At 48.7% G+C, this 25959-nt stretch overlaps 1 protein-coding gene across 1 annotated transcript in view; it reads left to right on the plus strand.

The window, feature by feature from the left end:
- Positions 1 to 1191: 1191 nt before the first annotated feature.
- KCNK10 (potassium two pore domain channel subfamily K member 10) overlaps positions 1192 to 25959 on the plus strand; it is a 64983-nt gene continuing 40215 nt past the window's right edge. Inside the window, exons 1-3 of the mRNA XM_037031328.1 lie at positions 1192 to 1273; positions 6504 to 6838; positions 24740 to 24857. Coding sequence (XP_036887223.1) covers positions 1192 to 1273; positions 6504 to 6838; positions 24740 to 24857 — 535 coding nt within the window. The remainder of the gene's footprint in view (positions 1274 to 6503; positions 6839 to 24739; positions 24858 to 25959) is intronic.

Raw genomic sequence — 25959 nt, forward strand, 5'->3', positions numbered from 1 at the left:
CTCTTCTTTGTCTCTTCTGCTTCTGCCTGAACGGAGGCCCCAGTCTTCAGAGCCTCCTTCTCTGGGCCTTGTGTGCTGGTGAGGGACCCTCACTTGGCACCATGCCCCTGGTTTATAAACACAGCAAGGGCTTTGGGGGAGATCAGGAAGTCACGGGTCCTTTGAGCTCCAAATGAACTAGCAACCTTTTTATACTCTCCAGGAGAGAAGTACACTGTGGGGGCAGGGGCAGGGCTTCAGCTTTTGGGGTCCTCAGATCCAAATTTTGCTGTTTGGTCCTAGGCAGAGGAACCCCAGGAAAGCAGACTAGAGGGAAATTCTGCCTGCTTGGCACCACCGAGGTGACTCACCAAGGGTGATTAATAGATTTTTTTTTAACCTAACAAATATTTTGTATCCATGAGTAAAACAGAACCTTCTAGTCATTGTGTTGAGGAGGAGAAAGCACAGAGTGTTTGGAGCACAGTGAAGTGAATTCCTTCTCTGTCTCTTTCCCAGTCCTCCCCAGCTATTGATGGAGCCGTGAAGAGCTCCGCTTGGGCTATCGACTTTTTGAGAATTTAACACCTTGACTCAAGATGGTTGTCTGTGTAATAAAGAAACACACACACACAGACAATAGGACCAGGGCTGCTCGTATCTACCCAGCTTAATGAACTCTGCAGTTAAATTATCTTTTGGGCAGGTGTGTGAACTTGGTAGTGTAAATGCCAGCTCAAGGCAGATTTATGTATGGATGCGTGAATGAATTCAGGACTGGAGCACATTGTAACTAGGAGGCTTCCAGGTGTAAGCACTATGCTAAGATCCATATTGAGACACAGAGAAATCATAGAAGAAGGGCATTTGACCCTAGGGGGTGGGGGATGGGCAGTCAAGGAGGACTTCTTGGAGGTGGTGACATATGAAGTGAGGTTTGAAGCATAAAGAAGTGTTGGCCAGATGAAGAGTAGGGAGAAGAAAGGTAATCTGGGAAGCAAGACCCTCTCCTCCAGGCTCAGCATGCAGGGACCTGGTACTGCTGGGTTTGGCTGCTGGGGCGAAGGTTGCATGTGAAGGCGTGGCAGCAGGAGAGGCTGGGGAGACAGTCAGGCACCGGATTCTGGAAGAGAGTCTTGGTGCCTGCCATGGGACCAGCACTTATTCCCAATCTCTGAGGCGCCTGTAGAGGAGCTCAAGTAGCACGTAGATATGATCGGACCTGTGCCTCGGAGATCGCTACCGGGCTGCATTGTGGAGGATGGATTCCAAGGAGGCCGTCTCAGCGACTCAGGTGAGCAACCAAGGCCTGTACTAAGAACAGCGAGGACAGATGTGAGTCAAGGGGGCAGCATGTTCTTAGCTCCCCCTTCCCCCTGTTCAACCATGTTTCTTCTTATCTTGGCTGTCTGTCTCTAAAGCTTCCCAGAAATGTCATGGTGCCTTGCTCTTTTTCATCTGGAAACAAAGCAGCTGTCCCACGGAAATGGGAAAACAAGGTTTGGAAATGGGGGCAGGGGCGCACATTCTTTCTGATCTTCTCTGAGGCAGATCATGGCTGAAACCAGCTGCTGTGACAACCCAGGCAGGTGGGACTGGAGTTGTCTACTCTTCCTGTCTCCTTTTCTCTTCCTGACACCCACCCTCACCCCTGGCCTATGCCCAGAGCAGCCTCGGGGGATTGCGGGCACAGCTGTACCTTGGGGCTCTTTGGAAGCTCTGAGCTTCGGTGCATGTGGCTCTGGAAGAATTCCAGACCCAAGAGAGAGTTGGGGGAGAGGCCAGGTGTTCTCTGCCATTTGCCAGTGTGATGTACTCACAACTGCATTTTGCCTGGGTCAATAGGCAGAGTCACACACGGTTGCTGTGCAGCCGTGGCACCTCTGAGGTGGCCATATTCCAGGCTACTAAGAGACCCTGAATCCTGTGAGTGCTATTTGTTTCAGGTGGTGTGTGAGGCACTTGGTGTTAAGTGTCTGAAGACGGGCCCAGGGACCTCCCACAGCTTATGAGCTTGTGACAGTCTGGTCAGTGTCACCATTTGGGGCCTTGGTTTCTGCCCCATCAAGGGGAAGTAGGTAATGACCATGTCCTTTTGTGAAGATAAACGAGGTTGACACATGGTAAGATCTTTGCCATCTCTTCCACTAACTCTGAAGGCAGGGATGTGTTTCATTCACTGGTATATTCTCATATTCTCATATACAAGTGAGTAAATGTGTTTGTTGACTGAATACATAAATGGATGGTACAGTGAAGTGCATAGGACATGGGAAATCCTGAATAATGTGAAATTATTAGGAACTTGTTCAACCAAGGAAAAGCAGGTTTCCACATGGGCCCTCATCAACACCCACATTGAGGATAAAAGATGGAATGGGCTAATGTTTAGGAGGGAATGCTTATTGTCTTTCAACCTTCCCTGTCGCATCAGCTGGAGTCATGTAGCAGGGCAGGCTGTCACTTACGTGACCCATCCCTTATGGTTTCGTTATATGGCAAAAACCTCTGTCACCCCCAGGAAACTAAAGTCAATCTGATAGACTGGAAAGTATTTTCATGCCTGTCTGAAATGAATGCCTTTCCGAGTTTTGGATCCAAGGGCCTTTTCCACCTGGAATTTCTTTGTCTCCTGTTTTTCTGTTCCCATGCTCCAGAGGTGAACTGACTTTGAGGTCAGATTCCTCTCTTTTCCATCCTGGCCCCACCACGCTCTGCTCGGTTTCAACATGGAGCCTGTCTGGGTCTCAGTGTCTTTCTCTGCGAAATAGGGATGCGTGGTTGCCGTGAGCAGGCTTGCACCTTCAGGTCTCCACCCAGAGGGAGTGTCACGGACCAAGAGCAGGAGCTGCTGCTGTGGGATCCACTGTGGGCTTGTCCCATGGGTGTATTTCCGGTGGGTTGCCCCCAACCGATGACCGGGTGCAGCAGGGACCCTGAGACAGAGTCTTCCTGGGAGATCTGGGACTTCTCAGATGGCTGAGTTTGGCTCAAGAACTCCTTGATGGCCATGTCAAACCTTCCGTAGGCTGTAGGTGGTCTAGGACAGCAGTCCCCAGCCTTTTTGGCACCAGGGACCAGTTTCGTGGAAGACAATTTTTCCACAGACTAGGTTGAGGAGCGGGGGGATGGTTTGGGGACGATTCAATTGCATTCCATTCAATCACACCTGCTGTGCAGCCTGGTTCCTAACCAGCCCGGACTGGTACTGGTCCCTGGCCTACAGGTTAGAGGCCCCTGGTCTAGGATGCTTGTGTCCATCCTTCCCTCCCTCTCTCCTTTACTCGGGGCCACACTCACAGTGAGTCTGCTGGCTGGTTCCCCTATTGAAATCCATAAGTAAAATCTGCTCCTGGTGTCTTCTTCTGGGAGGACCTGGACTCACCCAGGGTGGGGATGCCTGTGGTGAGGACCGAATGCAGTGATGTAAGCAAAGTGTTTATTAGGTCGATGGGCACAAAGTAGGGGCCCAGTAAGTAACGGGACATCCTGTTACCTTCACCACCACCATGGTCACCATCACCTGGCCATTTGGCTTTTATTGCCAGCGTTAGGCACAGAGAGCTCCAGGGCATCCTGGGTCACAGGCAACTTTGTGTTAGAGTGAGAGCACCTGTGGTTTCTGAGGAGAAGAAATGAGTTAATCCAAACGCCCCTTACAAACATATCCCGTGAAAGCAAAAGGCACAAATCAAATTCTTCTCCAGCCAATGAAATGTGCCGCCGTCCGATTTGCGAAGACAACCAACTCCATTTTTAGTCCAATGCACAAACGGTCTGTAGCATTCTGAGGTCCCTGCCAGTACTCTTGTTGTCTACAGATATATTCCAGTTAGTAACTGCGGCAGCTCGTTTGCTGCTCCTGAGAGCCCCGTGGAGGTAAAAAAGTTGGCCATTATTCATATTTTGCAGATAAGAAAAGAGAGACACTAAGTGGCCATTTCAAGGCCACTCAGACACTCATAGGTTTGGGACTGAAACTGTGGTTTTTGCTCCTGATGCTTTGGAAACTCAGGGATTGGTAGATTCTGTTCAACACTGTTCCCAAGGACGGTCTCTTAGCGAACTGGCACCGGGAAGTGGCTGGAAAAGACTTTCCTCAAGCCCAATTCTGCCTGGCCTCGGGTTCTAGAAGCCCTGGAATCAGCCATGAAGCAGGAGTTGGGGACAGAGACCCAGCTGCAACTGGCCTCCACGCTCAGGGCCTTCATTTATCACCCGGTGAGGCTTCATCCTAAGGGTCGTTACCTGACACTGTGGATTGTCACTGCCCCCACTCCCAGGCTGGGAGGGACTGTGACGTGGCCCCACCACCACAGGTCCTTGTCCCCATTTGGTGCTAAATAAACGCTTGTTGTGGTGGATGGTGGTGATTCCGTTGGAGCTCTGTTTGTAGTGTGAAGGAATTATCAGCAATAACAACCACAGAAAACAAATATTTGCTTTATGCTAGGCATTGTGCCAAGGTATTCAAACCCAGTGATTAGAAGACGAGCTTTCTGACTGCACGGAGTATACAGGCTTGTGGGCAGACAGACCTGCCAGGTCGGCCTGGAGAGTCCAGGGCCACTGCACAGGGGAGGCAGCTTCGAGCTGAGACTGAGCAGGACAGCGGGCGTTGCCCAGGCCGATGAGCGTGGGGAGGGGGCTGCCGGCCGAGGAGTGGGACGGGGTGGTGGTGAGAACAGCGCTCTGCTGTGCTGGAGGGCCAGCTGCTCAGTCTTGCTGGAATGTCAGGCTGTTGGGAATGTCAGTGTTGTTTGACACTGCTCGTCCGCATCACATGCATGGTTTGGATGTGCCAACATTTCTTCCTTCCTTCTGTTCTTCACTCATCGGCCGTCATCGATTGGACTCCCACTGTGTGCCCGGCACTACGCAGAGCACTGGGGTGCCCAGGTGACTGGGAGGCACAGTGCCTGACCTCCTGGAGCTCTGAGTCGGATGGCAGGGAGACAGGCTTTATCAACCACACAGTGTGGTGGGGCTCATCCTCTCAGTGTCAAGGGCAAGTAAGAATCTAAAGGTAGCCTTTTCAGGGAAGCGTTAGCAAGAAATGTAATTCCCAGGTGGCTGATTTTAATTCTGAAATCTTTCAATCACAGGTTCCAGAGAGTTTTAAGTTCATGTAGATTAGAAGGACATGTAGCATTTAAAGATTTTATTTGCCAGAATAATGTACAATAAAGGCGGAGGCTCGGGTTGGTTTCCGAAGAGAAAAACCTAGTTTGAGGCTGGGGGAGGGAAGGCTGAAATACAAACCTGAGTCACCAGAGGTGGCCATCCATCTGGCCAGATGTCGTCAGGGTCCTTGTCTTTTCGAACGGGGAGTGACATTCCTGCCCTTTTATTTACTTCGAGTTTCCCAAGGCAGAGGTTGAGCAGTCCAGCTCCCAGGAGTGAGACTGTTTGCCCTGCTTAGGTAATTATGCTTGTCATCGCCTTAAACCTTATTTACACGAAGGCTGGGCTGCACCACAGCAGAGACTATATAATAAGGGGTTGTCAAATAGAGGGAGAGCAAAATTGAAATGAAACGGCCGTTTTCGGAAATGCACGATACCGTTATCTGTGCACCCTTCCCCTGCGCGTCCTGCCGTCCGAGGAAAGACTCCGGCTTCGCACATGTATTTCAAGGTAACAGAACTGCTCGCTCAGACCAGGGGCCTTTAAGAATTCCGTGGGCTCCAAAAACGAGGGGAAATGTCTTGTCCAATGCCTTCATCTTAGAGGCAAGTAGAAGGAAAGTTTTGCTCTACTAATAGAGCAGGCCTGATTATATGGGAGACATCACATTTTTTGTTGAGAGGTACGTTTAGGAGGTGTGTTCTTACTGTTCCCCCCCCTTCCCCCGCCCCAGGGAACCAAGCTAATTGGCATAAAACAGCGCTCATTGCTTCCTGCTTTCACTGTGCCCAGCTTTGCCTTGAGTCCTCTTCAGATGCCCGACCCTGTCCACCGTGTCTCCCTGCGTCTGCCTCGCAGCAGGCTTATCCTTCTCTACTTCATTCATGACTGCAGCCCTTGATATCAGGGACTTTTAAACTAGTTGCTTGTTCATCCCCTCTCTGCTTTTTGGTATCGCTTAGCCCTCGGTACTTGGACAGAGTAGCCGGGTATCCCTTACTTATTTCCTCTCCCTGTGGAACAATATGTCTGTTTTTCAAATATGGTCATTTGTTGTGTGTCTTATATATTATTTAAACGAGGAAGCTCAGGGAGAAAATGAATGATAACAGAGACCTAGCTTCAAACTGGGACCCTTGTAGGAGAATAATATAAGTATTTCAAACTCAAATAATAACTTTTTTTTTAAGTAGGACTCCTGGTGCCCCCCCCCCTTTTTTTTCAGAACTCAAACAGGGAACTGCCCACATTCCCTCAATGCAGCCTTGGTGACCACTTTTAATGTTCCCAGTGGACAGCTGGCTTGAGGAAGGCGTGTGTGCTTCATCCCGGAGCAACTCCGCGTTCTGTATTTATAAACAGACTCTCTTTCCCCTCTCTCCCACCCTGTTTCTCAGTGGCCGTTCCTGCAGCTGCGCCCCCGGTGTGTCAGCCCAAGGGCGCCACTAACGGGTATTACCCGGCCCCACGCCTGTCCATCTCCTCCCGCCCCTCGGTGGTAGCCAGGATGGAAGGCGCCTCCCAAGGGGGCCTGCAAACCGTCATGAAGTGGAAAACCGTGGTCGCCATCTTTGTGGTTGTGGTGGTCTACCTTATCACCGGTGGGGTCGTCTTCCGGGCGTTGGAGCAGCCTTTTGAGAGCAGCCAGAAGAATACCATTGCCTTGGAAAAGGCGGAATTCCTGCGGGATCATGTCTGCGTGAGCCCACAGGAGCTGGAGACGCTGATCCAGGTGAGCAGGGAGTGAGTGGACCACAGAGCAACCTGTGGGGGCAGAGGACCGCGTGGGTGTTGTCTTTCTGGTTCTGGAATTATCTGCCTTTGGATATGGGGCTCCTGCCGGTCAGCGAGGACCTCTCTGGGGAGGTGACATTTGAGCTGAGGCCTCAAAGAAGCCAGAGAGTGAGGCATGTGCTGACGTGGGGGTCAGAAGTGCCACAGATGCAATGGCCCTGAGGTTGGAGCAGGCTGTGGTCTGCATCATCTACTTTCGGATATGGTGGCCAGAGGCAACAGCAGGCGAAAGGGCTGTGGCTTTTCAAGTTCAAGTCCACCTATGTACGCTGATTAACTTCCTGGTTCTGAAGGCTGTGTGAGACACTGGGGTGAGAGAGTGCCCTAGGAGCCAAAGAAAGAAGGAATTTTATTTTGAAAATGAAAAAATATTTATTACAATTTTTACTTGACATTTATTGGGAGGACATTAGTTAATAAAACTATATAGCTTTCAGATGTGCAAGTCCTTAATACATCATCTGTGTATTGTATTGTGTGTTTATCACTCCAACTCAAGTCTCCTTCCATCACCAGTCCTATGCCCCCTTTCTCTTCTCCTACCTCCACCCACCCCCTCCCCTCGCTCATCACCATGCTGTTGTCTGTGTTCATGAGGGTTTTTTTCTCAATCCCCTCCCCTTTTCCACCCAGCCCCGCAACACCCCTCCCCTCTGACAGCTGCCGGCCTGCTCTCCATCTATGAGTCTGTTTCTATTTTGCTTGTCAGTTCATTTTGTTCATTAGATTCCACATCCGAGTGAGATCATATTTTCGGCTGGCTTGTTTCCCTTAGCATAATGGTCTCCAGGTCCCTCCATGCTGTTGCAAAGGGTAATATTTTCTTCTTATCTTATCACTGTGTAAATGTACCACGGCTTTTTTATCCACTCATCTACTGATGGGCACTTGGGCTGCTTCCAAATCTTGGCCATTGTAAATAACGCTGCCATGGACACAGGGTGCTTATAGTCTAAGAAAGAAGGAATTTTAAACAAGCTGGGATGTGTCAACCTGTCAAGGTCAATGACAGTGGAGTGGAGAAACGGCCACGAGATGTGGGATGAGGAGGCTGGTGGTGACTTGGGACAGGCATTTGGGTGGATTTATGGGGATGAAATCATGATAGCAGTAATATATATCAAGCTTGCTCTTTTTGAACATGTGCTATGCGTCATGGCCCTTTTGTAACCTGGATATCAAGGGAAAACGATCCATGAAAAGATGGAGGCAGAGAACTTGGGCTGCCTATAGAGAGGCAAGGCAAGGCGGACAGAGGGGGGAGGTGGCCTGGGCAGAGGTGAACAGGGCTGGGAAGGGCTGCGGGAGGGCAGAGTCCCCTAAGGTGGTGTGATGGGAGGGGAACGAACCGGAGGCTTAGAAGTCCAGGGAGAGAGAACAGAGTCCTGGGAGGAGGAACGGAAATGGGTGGGAGCCCAGCTGCAGGGCTTCCCCTTGGAGGTGGGGGGGGGATGGCTGCCTCAGAGGCTGAAGTTTGATTTCCTGCCCACGCACCCTCCTGAACCAGGAAGAGTTGTTTGTGGTGGAAGGTGGAGACACTTATGGAGGCAAGGGAGAGTCTCATCTTTCTGGAGGTTCTGAAATTTGGAAAGCAGAGGGGTAGAGAAGATGGCTTCCTTGATTCCTTCTGGCTCTGGGATTCTCTGCATCCAATTCTATTGGCCACTGCAGTCTAGAATGCTGTAGGATTTGCAAGTCTGGGCTGGCTTATTATTTACCTACTTTGAGTTACACAGATCAGGTAGCAGAATTCTGAGGCCACCTTGTGACCTGGCACCTTCGTAGTAATTGTATTCTTTTAAATTAGTTTTGATAATCTAACTCGACTCTTAAGTAAATAAAAATACACATTTCCCTCCTCTGGGAATAAATATGATTAATACATATTCCCTATAGTTTTTTAAAATAAAACGTTAAAAAAAGTTTTTATTTATTTGTTTTTAGAAGGAAGGGAGGGAGAAAGAGAGGGAGAGAAACATCGATGGATTGCCTCTTGCATGCACCCCAGTCGGGGACCAAACCTGCAACCCATGTGCTCCGACCAGGAATCAAATCAGCGACTTTCACTTTGTAGGATGACACTCAACCCACTGAGCCGCACTGTGCAGGACAAAAAAATAAAACTTTTAAATGCTAGCATTCAAGGCCAATGTTTCATATCACTCTTTCTTGGATGGTCTTAACTTTTATTTTCCTTCATGAGAAATGCTACCAAATGCAGTAATGACAGCATTGGACTAATTCAGTGCCAGATTTAAGGCCTGGAATGCCATCAAGAATGGAGGACATAATTGTAGAGTAGTTTTAACCAAGAATGCAATTCCATTTAGGCATGTTGTTGTGATATGTGGTAAGATCCTTTTTATTTAGTTACAAAATATTTAATAACCTAAAAGGTGGTTTGAATTGAGTCCATCCACTTATGCCTGAATTTTCCATTCTTAGACAGTGAGATCATGAGGAGATGGCTTATGTCTCATCTTTGCGTCCGTATGTAGCCTTTGCATTGCTTTGCATTTAATTCCTACCCAATAGAGAAATGCTCTCTGAATGAGACATCAAGCTAGATCTGTAACTTTGGCGATGCCGTGAGATATCTGAGGTTATTCATGCATTTGTTTATTATTTCAGTATTAAGACTTTGGCTCTGTCCTTTAAGAAAGGGCTCAGAGGCCAGAATGAAGGATAAGATGGGGGGCATTTGGTCTGGAGAGGTTCTAATTGCGGTGCCACCATTAAGACCCATCCCAGGTTTTGAGCTGAGGGGGTCTGTCTGTAAAATCAGGTGTGTGTAGGTGTGCATCCTTAAGATGATTTTTATAACAATTTAAAAAAACGACCTCTTCCTAGGCCCCTGTTATGAGTTAGGCACCTCCTACCCATCATGTCATTTAATCCTTCCACAGCCCTCTGAGTTCATATCACAATGCCCATTTCACAGATGAGCATTACGCTACCAGATAAGCATTTTACAGGTGATGCTAAAAGAGGGGGAATAACTTTCCAGTTGTTGACGTGGCAGAGCCTGGATTCAAAGTGAGGTCTGTCTGCTTCTACCTTGCCTTGCCTGGTGAGTCTACAAGCCCTTAAGTAGGTCTTGCTGTACTGTAAGCTCCAGTCTTTCTTAAACATGCGCTTTAGGTATAACACTTTGTAGAATTTTAGCAGCGTCAAGAACCATCGGAGTTCCTTGCTGTGGAACAGAAGCATTTTTCTGTTTCTCCCCTCTGTGTCTCAGTCCCCTGTGTCTGGGGTACCTTAGGATCTCTGTCTACTGTGGTTGAAGGACTTAGACTTGTGTCTGTAGGCTATGTAGGTTTAAATGCTGGACCCCTGTCAGTCAAGAATCAAGCATTATCATTTGCCCTTCAGTTCACTGATCCCTTCGTAGGGTGAAAATCGCCACACTTACAGACCAGGCAGCAGTCCTCATGTTATTCCTCTGAGCTCATAAGAAACACAACATTTGGGAGGGTTTTCTGTGTAGTGTTTTCTAAGCTAAGAAATAGTATTATTGCATCTCTTAAAGGTCTGAAAGGAGTGACTCATGTGTAGAAAATAGATTGATGGTATTTATCTGGTGATACCAGAACATTGATCTGGATTGAGTGACACCTCATAAAGCTAAGATGGAGTGTGTGATTAATGTTATTCACAGCAAACATGGAGTACCCAGAACAGTGTAACTCCCATGAAATGCCCAGATAGCTTAGAAGACCCATAGCTGGGGAGGCATTTTGCAAAGAGTTAAACTACACCATGGAGTAACCACGGGGCTCTGAAGGAGACCAACAGGCCTTTGTCCCTGAATGGTGGAGAAAGATGAATTGCCCTAGTGGAGGAGACCATCTCATGCATTCATTTGTTCTTTTGGTCGTTCATTCACGTATTTTTTAAATTGCTATGAGCTCCTGTTGTAAAAAGTGACATACCAGGTGTTGGGGATGGAAAAGAGAATAAGACACACCTTGAGCAAGTTACTCACCTCTCTGTGATACAGTGTATTAATAAAGTGCTCCTACAACCCCCCACCCCAGGGTGTTGAGAGGATTAACTCTACCACCGATGTACAGAGCTTTCAACTGTGCTTGGCTCCTGTTCAGACAATGATAGCTGTTGCTGCTGCTGTTTATATTATTATTCAAGTCACTCAGACTTTCAAGCAGGGATTCTTAATGGGAAGGGGGTTTGCCTCCACGGACCATCTGACCATGACATCCGCAGACATTTTTGGTTGTCCCAACTGGGCAAGTGCTACTGACGTCCAGTCGGCAGAGGCCAGGGGTGCTGTCAAACATCCTACAATGTACAGTGTCATCCCTCATCACCAAGAACAATCCAGTCCAACACGTCGATAGGGTGAGACGTTCTGAAGAAAGAGACTTGTAAATTAATAATTAGAATTCATTGCATGGAGCTATTTGAAGTATGTGGGGGAAAATGGAGTCCCAGTGAGGCAAATCGGGGAGATTTTGTGGCTATTTATCTCCCATGATGATAGGCTTTTGTACCCATTTACAGATAGAGAAACTGAGGCAGTGGGAGGTGAAGTTATATGCTGAAGTTCAGCTGGTCTGTAAGTGGAGGATCCAGGATTCACGCTTGAGCAGCATCCGAACTTGTAGCCCACACTCTTGAACAGAAATGTAGAAATGGGAGGAGATCATTCAGTAGGCCATGGTGAAGGGCATCCCAAGGACACGTGTGGCCCTGGGAAGGACCAGCAAGGGGCCTGTGCGGCTTGAGCTGAGAGATACGGGAAGTGGTGGTAGGGAGGCTGGGGAGGGGGGCGGGGCTGAATTGGGAGACGCCCAGAAAGCCTTGCTGAGGAGTCTGGGCTTTATGCAGCGGGGAATGGGGCTTCACGGAAAGATTGAAGCAAGGTGGTGGTGCGACGGAAGTCTTCTGTTGGAAAGGTAACTCCCTCAAAAGGGGAAGGTGGGTGGGAAGGAGGAGGAACTGGAGGAAGAAAGACCGGTTAGATACTGCAGCCTCGTAGACGAGGGGTGCTAAGAGGTAGAGACAGGGCCGCCTTTAAGAGAGTCTGACGAAGAAAACTCGAAACGACTTATGCTCCCTTCCGCAAAGATTTCAGAATGCCCGCTCCGTTCTCCACATCCGCGCCTGTGCAGGCAGACGTGACGCAGGCAGCGTGGCCTGGCGATCAGCATCCAGACTCTTGGCCTTTGCGTGTTAAATCTCTTTACTGTGTGTGGGTGTCGGGACTTGGGTAGTCGCCCTGGGCCTCAGTTTCCCTTCTGCAATACGGAGGTTGTAGCAGTAGTGTTAGCCTGTGAGGGTGCTCTGAGGGGTAAACAAACAAACAAACAAACAAAAACTGTTGCTTTTTAACCATTGGGATTGCTGCTGTGTGTGTGTTAGGGAAAGTAGAAATAATGGGAACCAGAAAGCCCCTAAGGGATGTGCATCCTGGGGCTAAGAGAAAATAGACGAAAGCGCCTGCAATGCCCTTTGGGGTTTCAAATGCTAAATATTCAAATTGACTCATTTTGCTTCTGCTGGTAAAGTGGGAAGTCCTCTTCACAGAAATGATTGGGGTGGGGGGCGCTGCTTACTCTCTGTTGCTGTGTCTTTGTGGCTGGAGCCCAGGGAAGCCACAGGGCGGTTTATGTCCCCTTTCCAAGGCTTACCCCAGCCACCTAGGTCATCATTTTTAATCGTGAGCTTTGGTGGAGACGCTCCGCCTCATCTATTTGGTAGACCCTGGGGCTGGCTCTGTGGGTCTGTTCCTCCTGGTTGTTGTCTGTGTGGTCGGAGACACGGTTTGGGAGGACCTCGGGGACCCAGAAGGCTCAGGCAGCTCCCCAACGAGCAGATCACCCAAGCAACGTGGTGACCGCTGATGCCAAGCTGTGACGGAGGGAGAGGGCCTGTGTTCCCTGTGCCTGGTTGCCGCTTATCCCACAGTGAGGCCTTTGGATCTTCTCGCTCGTGTCCCGAGGCAGCCACGTAACTGGAGCTGGGCCTCAGCCGTTCAGCCCACGGAGGGCACGTGAGATCCATCCATCTCTGGAATCTCACCCCTGGGACCTGCGAAGGCGTCTGCAGGTGACTCTAGGAGGGGCATCCCACAGAACTGCTGTAATACGAAAACACAGCAACCGTGTGTTGGTTGTTTACTGTCCTCTGGGCTCTGCTCTAAGTGCTGTGGTCCTTGAGCCCGTTTAACCCCTGCAACAAGCCTACAGGCAGGTTCTGTCATCATCATCCCGGTTCATGAATGAGCAAATACGTTCTCAGAAGCTCAGCGGCTTACCCAAGTTAAGGAACAGTCAGTAAAGGGCTGAGCTGGGATGTGAGCCTCGGGGGCAGGATGCCAGGGCCCAGGTGCCCAACCACTGTGCTGGGCCGCCCTGTGTCGGTGGTGTTGGCGACACCACCTCTGGGCCTTTTCTCTAAGATTTCACTCCAAGGGAAATACTGGAGGGAGAAGGAAAAATCACTAGGGAACCCTCAGCTGTCTGCATGGAACTACCGCACTCCAGATGAGGACTATTAGATTTTCATAGAGGGGGGTGTTAATGAGGGGACAGAGTAAGGGCATTATAGACCTGGTTTCTCATCCCACTGAGTGTCAGGCTCCTCCTATAAAGGGACCAGAGAGTCCCCTTCATTCAAAATATTGTCAAGAGTGATGAGATAACCCACATAAAGTGCTTAGCAGAGTGCTGCCACGTAGTTGGTGTTTAGGAAACATTATTGCCTACCCTGCTCCCCGTCCCCGTTCCATTTTTTCCTCCAAGGTGAAGTGCAGGGAATTGAATAGACACTGATAAGCAGACCTGGAGTGCTTGCATTTCTTTAGCAGTGGGACAGTTTCAGGGAACTTGATGTGGTAGTCCCTCGGTCCCGAGAATGTCTTTGTCCAATGCGTTCCCATGCCACAATTGTTCATGTCCCGGTCCCCAATAAAATTGCCGTAGACACTCCTCTCGTGACTAGCCTTGGAGGAAGCAGCAAGCACATTCATCTTCTGTAATCCTCAAGATCACGAGGCGGCTTTGCCAATGGGCAGGACGAGTGCTGGGGCCTGCGTGGTTGGCAACCCGTGGTAATTGCTTTTCAGGCTGTGAATTCCGAGATGTTTGAAGACGTTGACTGTCTTCAGTGTAGCTCTTGTGGTCCCATGGCTGCGGCTTCTGCAGGTGACAGCCATGTTGAAAGGAGAGGTGCTTCATGGGGGTGGGTTCAGTGTTGGGTGGGGCGCCCACCACTGGGAACATGGGACTTTCTGTTAGAAGCGCCTACATGTAGTGAAAGCGGCAAGGGTTGCTCTCTTACTGGAAAGCGTCCGGGGCAGCCTAGTGTGAACCCCCACACTGAGCAGGTCACCTCACTGCCCGGAAGGCTGGCTCTGCCCCTGGAATACAGTCTGTGCCTGGGAAAGTTTCTTAACTTCTCAGAACTCTCTCGACCTCAAAAGGGTTACCTTTTATTCTCAGCAGCTTCTTTGTCCAAAGGAAGCCTGAAGCTTCCATCCGTCTTGTGTGGGCCGTGTCTGGAATTTCCTGGAAGTGAGATCCTTCGGATCCTTTGTTGGGGGGTTTGGGGGAGTCCCCTTCCCATCCTGCAATGTCTCCCTGTCCTTGGCTTGCTCTGTGACCTTTTGTGTTGGTGAAGGAACCTTTGCCACTGGTTTTCACTTTGTGACGTCTCGGGGATTTTTATCCTTTGCTGATAAACGATCAGAGTCTTGGGTGCTTTGCTCAGTGCTCGGGCCTCAAGCTGGTTGGTGATAGTACTGGATGCCGTTTCTTCAGCCCTGAGGCTGCAGGCCCGGGCTGGGCAGTTTACACACTTATTCCAGAGCTTCATTTTTCACCCCCCATTATCCCACGTGGCTGCCACGGTCCCTGCCCCGGTTGGCAGAGGCCAGGCGTCCAGGACGTGGATCTCCCTGACTCCAGGGCCCACGCTATCTTTCTCTGTCCTTGGTCTGACAGGACAGGGCTGGAGAGTGTGCAATTGTATCATGACAAAGTCCTCCTGACTAAGGGAAAAATCCATTCAAATGAGAGGGTGGGGAAGCGCCCTTCTGACACAGAGGCCCCTCCTCCTTTCTTCCTGGGTTTACAACCTTCCCAGCCTGCAGAGAGCAATCGTGCCCAGTCGGGGCACTGGACTGCGGGCCTCTCACGTACTGACTCATTATCTGGCTGGGCTCTTTGGGGCTGACTGCACGGTGCTTTCGTGGAGGAGGATTTCCTTTAAGGTGTGGGCAGAGGACTGGGTGTGATGCCGTGCTTCTGGGCACAGACCTTTGGTGTCGGCGTCGTGATTGGGACTGCTGTTCTGCAGATAAGGGAAGGGCCAGAGATCAGGAGCTTCCAAACCCTTCTCTCTAGAAGCAGGAAGTGTTGACTAATTGCCATGACCCAAGGCTGTGATGGTTTCCATTCTGTTCTTCTGTCAAGTTCCAAATCACTTACTCAGGCACACACTCATTTGTTCATTATTACTTCCGCAAATATATCGATTGCCTGCTGTGTGCCAGGGACAACATGAAGTACTGGGGGCATCGTGGGAATAAAACACAGACACAGGCCCTGCCCTCTCAGAGCTTATAGCTAGAATGACCAGACATCCCAGTTTTTGTGATACTGAAGTAATTAATAGCATCTCTTTCTTTCTCAAAACCACCCTGGTTTGCAAGATAAATTTCACAGTCACCCTATGGATAGGAAGTCGTAAAGGCAAACCTTATGCATATAGCACACGAATAAGGGTAAGTAGCACCAGGAGGGACGCTGCAAAAGAGAGGGAGGTAGAGCCGTCGGGCCCCGGAGAGAACGTATGAGCAGAACCGACTTAGCTGGATGGGGGTTCTAGGGGAGGGAGCCGAGCGTGGGTCTGCACTGGCAGGAAGCTGGACTGTCTAAGCACCGAGAGAATGGAGCCAGAGGGGCCAGAGGTCAGTGCGCACAGGGAAGTGGGTAAGCGGTTAGACTGGAGACAAGCAGGGGCCCAACCGTGCCAGGCCTGGTGTTGGATTGTGTCCTAAGAGCACTGTGAAGCTGTGGCTCACTTTCGAGTGGCTGGGTGACATGATCTGATCAATCAGCACATTGCCAGTTGGGTCCCTCATTTCATCCTCAAGGGTGGCAGTGGCAGGAGCTGGTTTGAAGCCATTGATTCATTGATTTATTCATTTCACAGCCAAACATTTATGGAGGGCCAACTGTGATGCTCTGCTAAGGGTCTTGATCTGGATTTTGGAAGTGATTTATCCTCAGAGGAGCCAAAACTCGAGTCCAGGGGATGCCTTCATGTCCCTCCATGGTCAGTGGGGTCCTGCTTGGCCCTGAGGCATCAGGCACTCACATTGGCCTCGCTACTTTCTAGACTCTGATGGATAATCCCTTTTCTCATCTGTCTCCTTCCTCTGACTGTGGGCTCTTGCAGGCTCAGTCTGCATCTCCCATTGATATCTCCCTCATGCCTGACCCAGTGGCCGGCCCAAAGAAGATGCGTAAGGTTTGAGGAGCAAATGAATAAGTGGGACCTTCTGAATCTGTTTTGGAGACCAAAAGCCCTTCATTTAAAACCTTCAAGAGACCAGGCAGAAGATGCCTTTGTTCCTGTGCAATACAAGACCTTTCCTTCCCCTACAGTTGCCAAGAGGACCCCTTTCATTACCACTGTTCTGTCTTCCTCATGCAGGAGCAGATCCCCTTGGTGTCTTCAGCCCCCAGAGCTTCACATGTTTAGGGATGTAAGGATTTTAAGGGGGGACACCTGAGACACCCATTTGTCAGCCTGTGGAAATCCTTGCCATGAGTAGGAGATCAGAGCCAGATAAGCCTTTTTTTCCCCTGCCCTGGGCCACCCCTTCTTCCTAGTAGACCTTGTGCAGGAAGTTTAGGCCACAGCGCAGGCAGCAAGAGCGCTCTCGGGAGTGGAGGTTTGGGTTCTTTGTGCTGAAGGACCCTGCTCCGAGGAGTTGAAGTGACTCCCTGCAGCTCTTGTCCTGAAGTCAGAGGCTCGCCCGTTCTCCAGTGAAGCCAACATGCCGAGGAAGGTCGTTCAACGGTGCACGACAGGTCCATCCGCCTCTGGCCTGTCTCTACAGGCCTCCACTTCATCATTATTATTATTGTTTTTATCCCTGGTGTTGTTGATTCCATCACTGTTGAGTGAAGATGATCTAAAGCTTTTAAACCAGCAATTAAAGAGCTAATGGAAATTGGCGTGTTGCTGGAAAAAAATGAATTAGCAAATGAGAATTCAGTGTTTCCAAAAAAACCCTACCATAAAAACCCAGAAATGAATGCTACTGTGTCCACATTTATCTACAAACGTGCATGCGTTTGCTCCTTATTTAAAGTGAAGCAAGACCCTTTTAGCAAGATTTTGATGGTGTGTGGCTCATACAAGTATTTCCATTGCTTGTAATCAAATGTATTCACTTAGATAATTAATATTTACTGAATGTCTGTCATGACGCAGGTGCTGTGTGGGGTTCTGTGTGGGGTTCAGCAAAACATAACGTAGGTACAAGAGGCCTACTCCCTCTCTTCCAGAAGCTTCCAGTCCAGTATTAATTGTGTCACTAGTCGACACCACCTGGGGTTGACTGTGGCCAGGCACTGCTCCAAATGCTTTCTGCATTTTAAGTCATTTAATCTTCATAAGGACCCTTTGAGGAGGGGTAAGCAGCCAGGGGCCAGAGACACTAAATAACTTACCAAAGCTTAAGTGAGAAGTGAAATTGGGGTCTGGATATGGCTCCAGCATCCGTCCCTTTTAACCCAGGGCTCTGTGCCTGGTTGGGGAGACCGACTTGGCCTGGGTAGGTAGTTAGGGCCCAGGGCGGCTGGTGCTGGAAGTTAAGGAAACACTCAGGCTCCCACACACAGAGAGGAGGCTGTGACTCACCCTGTGGGACCCCCAAAAGGACCTTCATTTGCCTGTGACAAGACCGCGGGGTATAATGCTGACTGGTTGTCTGTGCTCTAGAGCAAGAGTGTCACACTCATGTTCACCAGGGCCACATCAGCCTCGCGGTTGCCTTCAAGGGGCCGAAGTAATTTTAGGGCTGTATAAATGTAACTACTCGTTAACTGTTAAGGAGTTGAAATGACATTCGGCCCTTTGAAGGCAACTGCAAGGCTGATGTGCCCCGCACCCCCCCCCCCCCGGTGAAAATGAGTGGGACACCCGTGCCATTGAGGGACATGGCTCTTTGCCTTCATATCAGGTGTTGTGGCTGCGTCCGTACCATGTCTTTAAAAGCAGAGCCCACGAGCTGTGAGTCATGTCTGCACTAGTTTATATAGAGAACGTATATTTTCCTTTGCTCTCAGTGGAAATGGGCGGAAGGGATGAAAAGCTTGCTGATGCAGGTTGACTTTACTGAGTGAATGAGGTTTTAATCTTTTTTTTTTGAAAATGAGGACCCAAAGTACAAATTCTTAGTTCTCTTTAGTGTCTTTTTATTCAGGTGGAGGAAGGTGACATGACAGATGAGCTTTAGAAAAGTGTCTGCAGGCTGGAGAGACACGTATCCGTGGGAGACGGGAGAAGGCCAGAGCTGACAGGGTGGACTTTTAACCGGAACCAGCTCTGCTGCTTGCTTGCTACCACAGCTGCGGGCAAGTTACTCATTTAGAAGTGAGAATAATACTAGGATTTATTAGGACAGGAGATATATATATATATATATATATGTATATATATATATATATTTTGGTGAGGGATGAATAAGATAGAAAGCACATTACAAGTGTTTTGAACTAAGATTATTTTTGTGAGAATTCTAGAGCTTTCTTGGAGGTCCCTGGGACTGTCTCCACTCTGTCATGTCAAACTGTGTATCAAAGAAAGGTAGTGACTGTAGGTGCTGACGTTCTCTAAGGGTGCCAGAAAATGAAATATTAATTTGGGATTAATCTCAAACACTCAAGACCAATAAAGCTTTCAGGTAAATAGCTACAACCGAAGCAAGGTTGTAGCAGAAGAATCTCTTTTTTCTAAGTCCTGGTTTTAATCATCTATTGAAGTCTAGACTCTCTCCAACGCGTGGAACGACAGTGAGAGGGATAGGCATCTCTGATTTAGCTCGTGCTGCAATGAATCAGAATTCTTGTAACTGCTTTTTTAGCCCAGTAAAACAATTTTTCCCCCAGAAATTGAATAGACTCACCTTTGATAGGAATAATCGCGAGAGCAGAGACAGCGGCGCATACATCGCACGTTCTCCTCAGGACCAGGGTGATTTTTCAGCCTCTCTCGGCGAATTTGTTATTGAGTCTGTGCAGGATGAGCCCAGACTGAGATGAAAGGTGACAGTCTGAAAGTTTATCGATCGTATCAGAAGATACATCTTTGCTTCCTTAGCAGACACGATGCTTTCCTCGTGGTTTAAAATCTCTCTTGTTTCAGGCTTCCGTGTAGTCAGAGAGGAAATGAACTCCACGTTGTTAGACATGGCTCAGCAGGTAAAAGATCCCCCGTGAATAGGGCTGGATCCCACGTGACAATGTTTAGATACATTAGTCATGGGTGTAGACCTAGGTGCTGATGAACAGAGTTTTAGCACCTGAAGTGCTTGGGGGCGGGGCGCCAGCCTACTCACCCCAGAGCCAGGAAGCTGGGCCAACACGGCCCAAGATGGGGAGAAGGAAGAACACAGGGGGTGGAGAGAAGCTGCCTTCCGGGCACCTTCAGACGGCGATCTTCCTGCTGATCGCCATCCACCCGCTGGTGTGACGGGGCACTAGGTGCGTGCACGTGGGGGAGGCAGGCACTAGCGTGAGTCCGTGTCCCGTGGGGATGGTAGTGACACCCATCTCCAAGGGGCACCATGAGCACGCACTGAGTTAACCTGTGCACTAGCTAAGCCCTCAGAAAAGATTCCTGTAATACTATTATTATCATATATGAAGTAGTAAAGCACATTGTCCCAAATCAAAAACACGTGGAAAAAAAAATCCCTGCAAGGAAGGTCCTTCATTTGATAGGTGAGGAAATCGAGGCTTAGAGAGGTTGCATGGCTTGCACGGGCTGAGCATTTGCCATTGCATCCATGGAATTTCTCTATTGCAGGAGAAACACAACTCGCTTACACGCTCTACCTCTCTGTACTAAAGCAAAGACTTCTTGGAATCAGCCTCGGAAATACCTTGCTGAGGGTGGGTCCAGGTTTCCTCTCTGATACCCTCTCACTCTGGATTGAAATGTTAGGATGTGGCCTTGCACGTGCACGTGAAGTTGCCCCTCCCCCAGCGCCACCACATTCACTTTTGCTGCAGTTAAATATTTATACGTAAAGCACTTCTGAAGCAGGAGAAACCAAAAGCAACTGTGGCAAACAAATTAACGCCGGCTTGCCACTTCCTTCCCGAGGCCCTTCCGCCGCCGCTGTGTGAGGACGTGGAAGGATGCTACGGGGCTTTGACTCGTTCGTTGGGAGCGTCTTGGAGTTGGCGTGCACGTGGTCTGCCAATGGCCTTTGTCTGCCTCACGGGGTCCTGCTGCTCTTCTCTTGTCCACTAATGGCTGAAAGTCTGCTCATTCTTAATACATTTGTGAAGCCACGTTCACCCCCACCCCGTCATCTTGCCTCAACCCCTGGCTAACTTTCTACTCCATGAATCCCTTTGCTGGCTGGGATGAAGGATAGTGTCAACACAGAGCCACCTTTGTGAACTCTGAGGAGGAGTCCTTTCCTTTAGTCCCAGTGGTGTAGGTGATGAGTGAAGTGGCCATGTGTCCTGGGTTGCACATGCCCTGTGGTCCCGGAGTGATTGTGAAGAGAGCCCCCTCCTACTCTTGGCAAGTGTGTGAGATGGGGCCGTCAATCAGATGCTCGCTCTAGCTATCAATGTCCACGCATATGGCACCCATTGATGTTATTCTTTAGCCAATCTCAGACAAGCTGAGTGATTATTGAGCATCTTCCTTTTGGGTGCCACATAAGGAACCAGATTACCTCGCCGAGTACACAGATCATAGGAGAAAAGCCACAGACAGTTAGTGGTCCCCTGTGGGTCGTCATTCATCTCAGTGTAGTGTGAACACTCAGGATGGTATCGCAAGCCGTCCAGAGAGTGATTTACCCAGCCAGGCTTTGCCTTATGGGATTACAGCACTGGGGGGCAGCAGGTGGGGTGGGGGGCAGTGATCAATAGCCCCTTCTCTCTTCCTTCACTGTCAACCTCAGACACGCCTCACTTGTGAGAGGCTGCAGTTTCTCTTTACATCCTTCAGGTGGTCCTAATGCGTGGGGCGGGGCAGGGCGGGGAGGACGCATGGGGACAGAGGGAGAGTTTTGTTTGATGTTTAAGCCAAGCAACACACAGCTCAGTTTTCTCCTTTCACTGGCCCTGTGCTCAGACCTGTCTAATGGGCTGGCTTGTCTTCACTTTTGCAGCCTGAATGCAGAGAAGAGAGAGAGAGAAAGAGAGAGAGGGAGAGAGGAACTTAAAAGCAAATGCATTTAATTTTTAAATGCTTTCTTGAGTTCAAACAAGATCATTAGAAAATATTTTAGGAGGGTCAAGTTAGAACTGTGAACTCAATGAGATATATTCTTACTGAACAAAAAGTGATGCTATTAATTCAAGGACGTACAGTCTTTTGCACCGTGTTTTCCCTGTAGGTACGTAACCTGAGTTTGCTGATTCATTTTAACGCTGGTGGTTTGTCGGAGTGTTTCTGACTCATCAGATGTGGATGGCACCAAACCTCATTTCTGGGACTGGGGACTGTCCAAAGCCTTAGCAAGAGCCCAGTGACTCGCTGAAGGGCTTATCCTTTTCCTTCTTACTTCTGGTTCTAAATCAGACTCTGACCCCCTGGTGCTATAACAACGCTTATATTTAATTTTCACAAAACCACTTCCCAAAGGCATTTGCGTGGATAGCCCACTTTACTGAAGATCTGGGGGGATCAAGAGAAGAATTAACATCATAATAAAGCAAGTTGAAGTTGGATACTGGATGGACATGTTCTTCGAAAGTCCTGGGCATTGCTGGAACTCACCTTGAATCTCCCGTGTGTCGACTGACACTCCATTCTCTCTTATTCTGACCTCGTTATTCACGGCTTTCTCTCTTTTTTCGGTTCCCTCCCTCTCAGGCTATAAAATCAACCTTTCCTGATTTTTATCTATTTGTTTTTAAGTTAAGTATTTAATGCAACACAGTTAAGCTCTTTCCAGTTGCAAGAGACAAAATGAAGTTTGGTGCCTCCACTTCCAAGGAAGCAGTCTAATTAGAATTGATCCCTTGTGGTCCCTTCTCCCTAAATTCCCAGACAATGGCCATCCTTTTCCATTCTCCCTGGAGGCGGTCATGGGTATGGGCCAGGCGCAGTGCGCTCTGGGCAGCCTGTGAAGAGGATGGGGTGAACCCATGGCTTTGACCCAGTCAGGGTGTGAATCCTGACTTCCCTACCTCCTGGCTGTGTCACCTGGGGTAAGTTACTTGACTTCCCTGAGGCTGTTTTCTTACCACCAAAGACGGGGATCGTTTTCCTTTTTTTTGGTTTGTTTGTTTTTTTTGCAAGTCGTAGAAAGGATCAAATTGAGTAACCCGCAAGTTGTGCAAAGGATAAAATGATACAACACTTCTGTAGTACCTGGTTCAATGCAAGCACTCAGCTAATGTTTCCTTTCAACAGACAAATACTTTCCTTGAGGATTACCTATGTAAACATGAAATATTTATCAATTACATGATTCAAAAAACCGAAACTTGAAAAGGAATCTTACTTTGGATTTTCTGATGAGACAGATCAGCCTCTCAGTTTGCCTTCGACACAGATCTGCACTTTTACATGCCTGGGCCTGCTGACAATGCTTCCGTGCAGTACTCAGCCCAGTGAGACTTGGCCGGAAGCAAGCTCTCTGTGCCGCGTCGTAGACGTTGTACATACTAGGTGTTGGTGGCGTGATTGGAGGTCGCCTACATGACTGAGGCTTTGCGTTGTCCCAGAGGCATCATTTCCAGGTGGGCCCATCCGAGCCAAATCGATAATGGGGAGAGAAGCCCTAGCGAGGGCTGTGGCTGGGTGTGATGGCGCTCACAGCACAGTGAAGGTGGATCATTTACTAGCAGAAAGGACTCGCCAGCTGTCTTTTCTCTGAAGCAGAGCGGAGTGGAGCCCCTGATGAATAAATGATTGTTGTCTGTTAGGTGGATCTGAACCACGAGCAAAGACAGTCTGTACATAGCCCATGCAGCTGGCTTTTATGTTCTGGGGTGCCAGGGTTTATGTTAGAAATAGTGGCCAGCACAGACGTCATGTTCTTAGAGGCAGGAAAGAATCAGCGAAAGACTTAAACAGAAGAGAATTTTTCCTGTTGCTCGGTCAGTTGTCTAGGGGTCTGCCAGATCCTTCCCATAGCCTGGTTTTGTACAACACGTGACCTCAGAATGGTCTTTGCATACTTAAAGAGTTGTAAAATGAACCAAAAGTATGCAACAGAAACCACACTTCCCCTACAAAGCCTGAAATATTTATTATCTAGTACTTTGTGAATAAAGGTTGCTGATCCCTGGTCTAGAGAGTTTTAAATATCTGATTCAGGCAGGCGACATATATTGATGATTGACTTTTGCACTTGTCATCTGATTTGCGGCAACAATGTCGGTTTTAACAAAGCTTAAATGGCATTATTTAGGATAACTGCAGTCGTATTTCCATATTTGATTGTGTCTTGCTTGCTCCACATGGGGTCATTCTAGGGGACAGAGTCTCTAGTTGTTTTAGAAGTAGCCTTATGTCTGTCACCTCCCCTGAAACTCCCGCTGTCCCTTTGTCCCTGCAGCTCATCCATTTGCTCCTCCCCTCTCTTCTGGCCAGAGAGGCGTTGGCAGGGTCTAGCTCAGAAGGGCTGCTGAGAGATTTCACCTTATTCTGCGCATGCCCCCTGGGAGAAGTGGGGCTGGTCTAGACCCCGAAGTAATGTCACTTTAGGGAGGGCACGAGCCAGTCAAAAGTCCAGAAGTGTGAGGGACCGTCTCATGGAGCGTCCTGCTGGGGCTGGAGGCTTTAATAGTATGAGGTGGTGGTGAATCATCAACCTGGCCAGTTTTCTTGGGAATTTTAAGTTGTGTGGAATTCTAAATCCAGTAGGCAGCAAGGAGTCCATCGTATTTTAAAAAGGAGCAATACGCGTCTTTGTGTTGGGGAACAGTAAAATGACAGTCACGAGATTGGCTATCGGGTCAACCTTAACCCAGTGCAGGGGGCATCAAGCTAAGTGCATTGCATGGACGATCTCATTCCATATTCACAATGGTTCTGTGGGGGGAGGTATTATTTTTCCTGGTTCTCAAGCAGAAGATGTGGGCTTAGAGAGGTTAAAATAACTTGCCCAGGGTCCTGTGGTTAACACCAGGCAGAGCCAGGGTAGTTTGCCCCAGGGGCCCAAGCTCCTACCTCCAGTACTCCTGAAACAAGCTCCGTGGAAAACATTCTAACGAAACAGAAAAGAGTCGAAAGCCGCTGAAACCCTGTCTTCCAGGAATGGCCGCTTTGGGTGACAATCCTTCAGACATCTTTCTATGTACGTGCAAAGTAATTTGCATGCAGTTTGTATAACCCAGGGCTTCACCACGTGAATCTGTGGCTGCAAATTTTACAAAAACGGCACCATACTATATACACTAGTTTTTGTCCCCCACTTACAATGAGCTTTCTAGTTTTAATTAGTGGGTGTGTAGTGTTTCGCTGTAGTGTTTCGCTTTGTGACTGCACCCTCATTTGTGTAAGCAGTCCTCTGTAGGTCACTGAAGGTTCATGAGCAGGGAAATCATTGTTATTTTTTTAAACTTTCTAAACCACGTCTCATGCTTTCTCCCCTTCTCTGCAGCACGCCCTGGACGCTGACAACGCAGGGGTGAGCCCCATAGGGAACTCCTCCACCAACAGCAGCCACTGGGACCTCGGCAGTGCCTTCTTCTTCGCGGGGACTGTCATCACCACCATAGGTAGCCATCTGCTCGCTGCTCTCTTTTCCTCTGCGGGCTGCCTGGGTGAAGGCGCCGAGTCAGACTCCGGCCCTCACAGAGTCCATGGCAACCTTGGGGTTGCCAGGAGGCTTATGAAACATGACCACGTTACTGCGTCGGTTGTCATGGCTTTAAGTCAAAGGCAGAGCAGACGAGGAACTTCATTTTTCACTCTGGAAGAGGCAGGGGCTGTTAGTTTGCCAGGACCTCATGAGAAGGGGTAGAGTGCAAAAGGAAACGATGCATCGGTCAGTGGAACTCAGACTGTTCAGTTGCGCTCAAATTTCTTTTTTTTTTCAAATTGTAGATTTTTCTTAAAGTTATATAGGAAAGAACCAGAATATTCTAGAAAGTTTGTTTATGAAAACCAGTCGTTGTTCAGGTCCCCAGGGTAACCACTTTATTCTCTTTTGCTTGGTTATTTCAATACTCATCTCCATGACTATATACCACGCTCATATAGCCACTTCCCGAACGCTTCAGGGTTTTGTTGGTTTCAGGGTTATGTCTTACTTCCTGTGATGCTAAGGTGAGGAATCCGTTCTCCTTCCTTTGCTCCACTGGAGAAGGGCTCTCTTCCCACGCACTGGTCCTCCACCACAGTTGGATTAGATTGAAAGGGAGCATTTGCATTTTTTTTTTTTTGACTAGGCAAATGCTCTTCACAGCTCACCATATAGGGCTATCTATACCTTCCTTCCTGCAGGAATTTTTCTATTACAATATTTGCATGCCTCCTTCTTCTCCTGATACTTGGGGAGTTCTATGTTTTTGTCTGAGGGGTTAACTTTATAATTATAATGGTATATAACAACTTAGTGTTCTAGTCTATAAGCAGTATCTATTACTTCCCTGCTCAGGGCAATGACATCTCCCTCTCAACATCATCCTTTTAATTTTACTTTTATGTTATTCAATATACTTCTGCTTCTGTTAGATGAGTTGCCCACTTCAGATGATGGCTCTCAGCTATTGCCCATGAAGTAAACTTAACATCCCACCTTCTTTCTCTTTTCCACTATCAATTATTACTCTTTGTGTTGTTCTGTAATATCGGGTATATGATTTGCATTCTCTCTGT

This window comes from Sturnira hondurensis, unplaced genomic scaffold (genome assembly GCF_014824575.4).
Source record: "Sturnira hondurensis isolate 20B ecotype Veracruz unplaced genomic scaffold, ASM1482457v3 Scaffold0021143, whole genome shotgun sequence".
In the NCBI taxonomy this organism is placed as follows: domain Eukaryota; kingdom Metazoa; phylum Chordata; class Mammalia; order Chiroptera; family Phyllostomidae; genus Sturnira; species Sturnira hondurensis.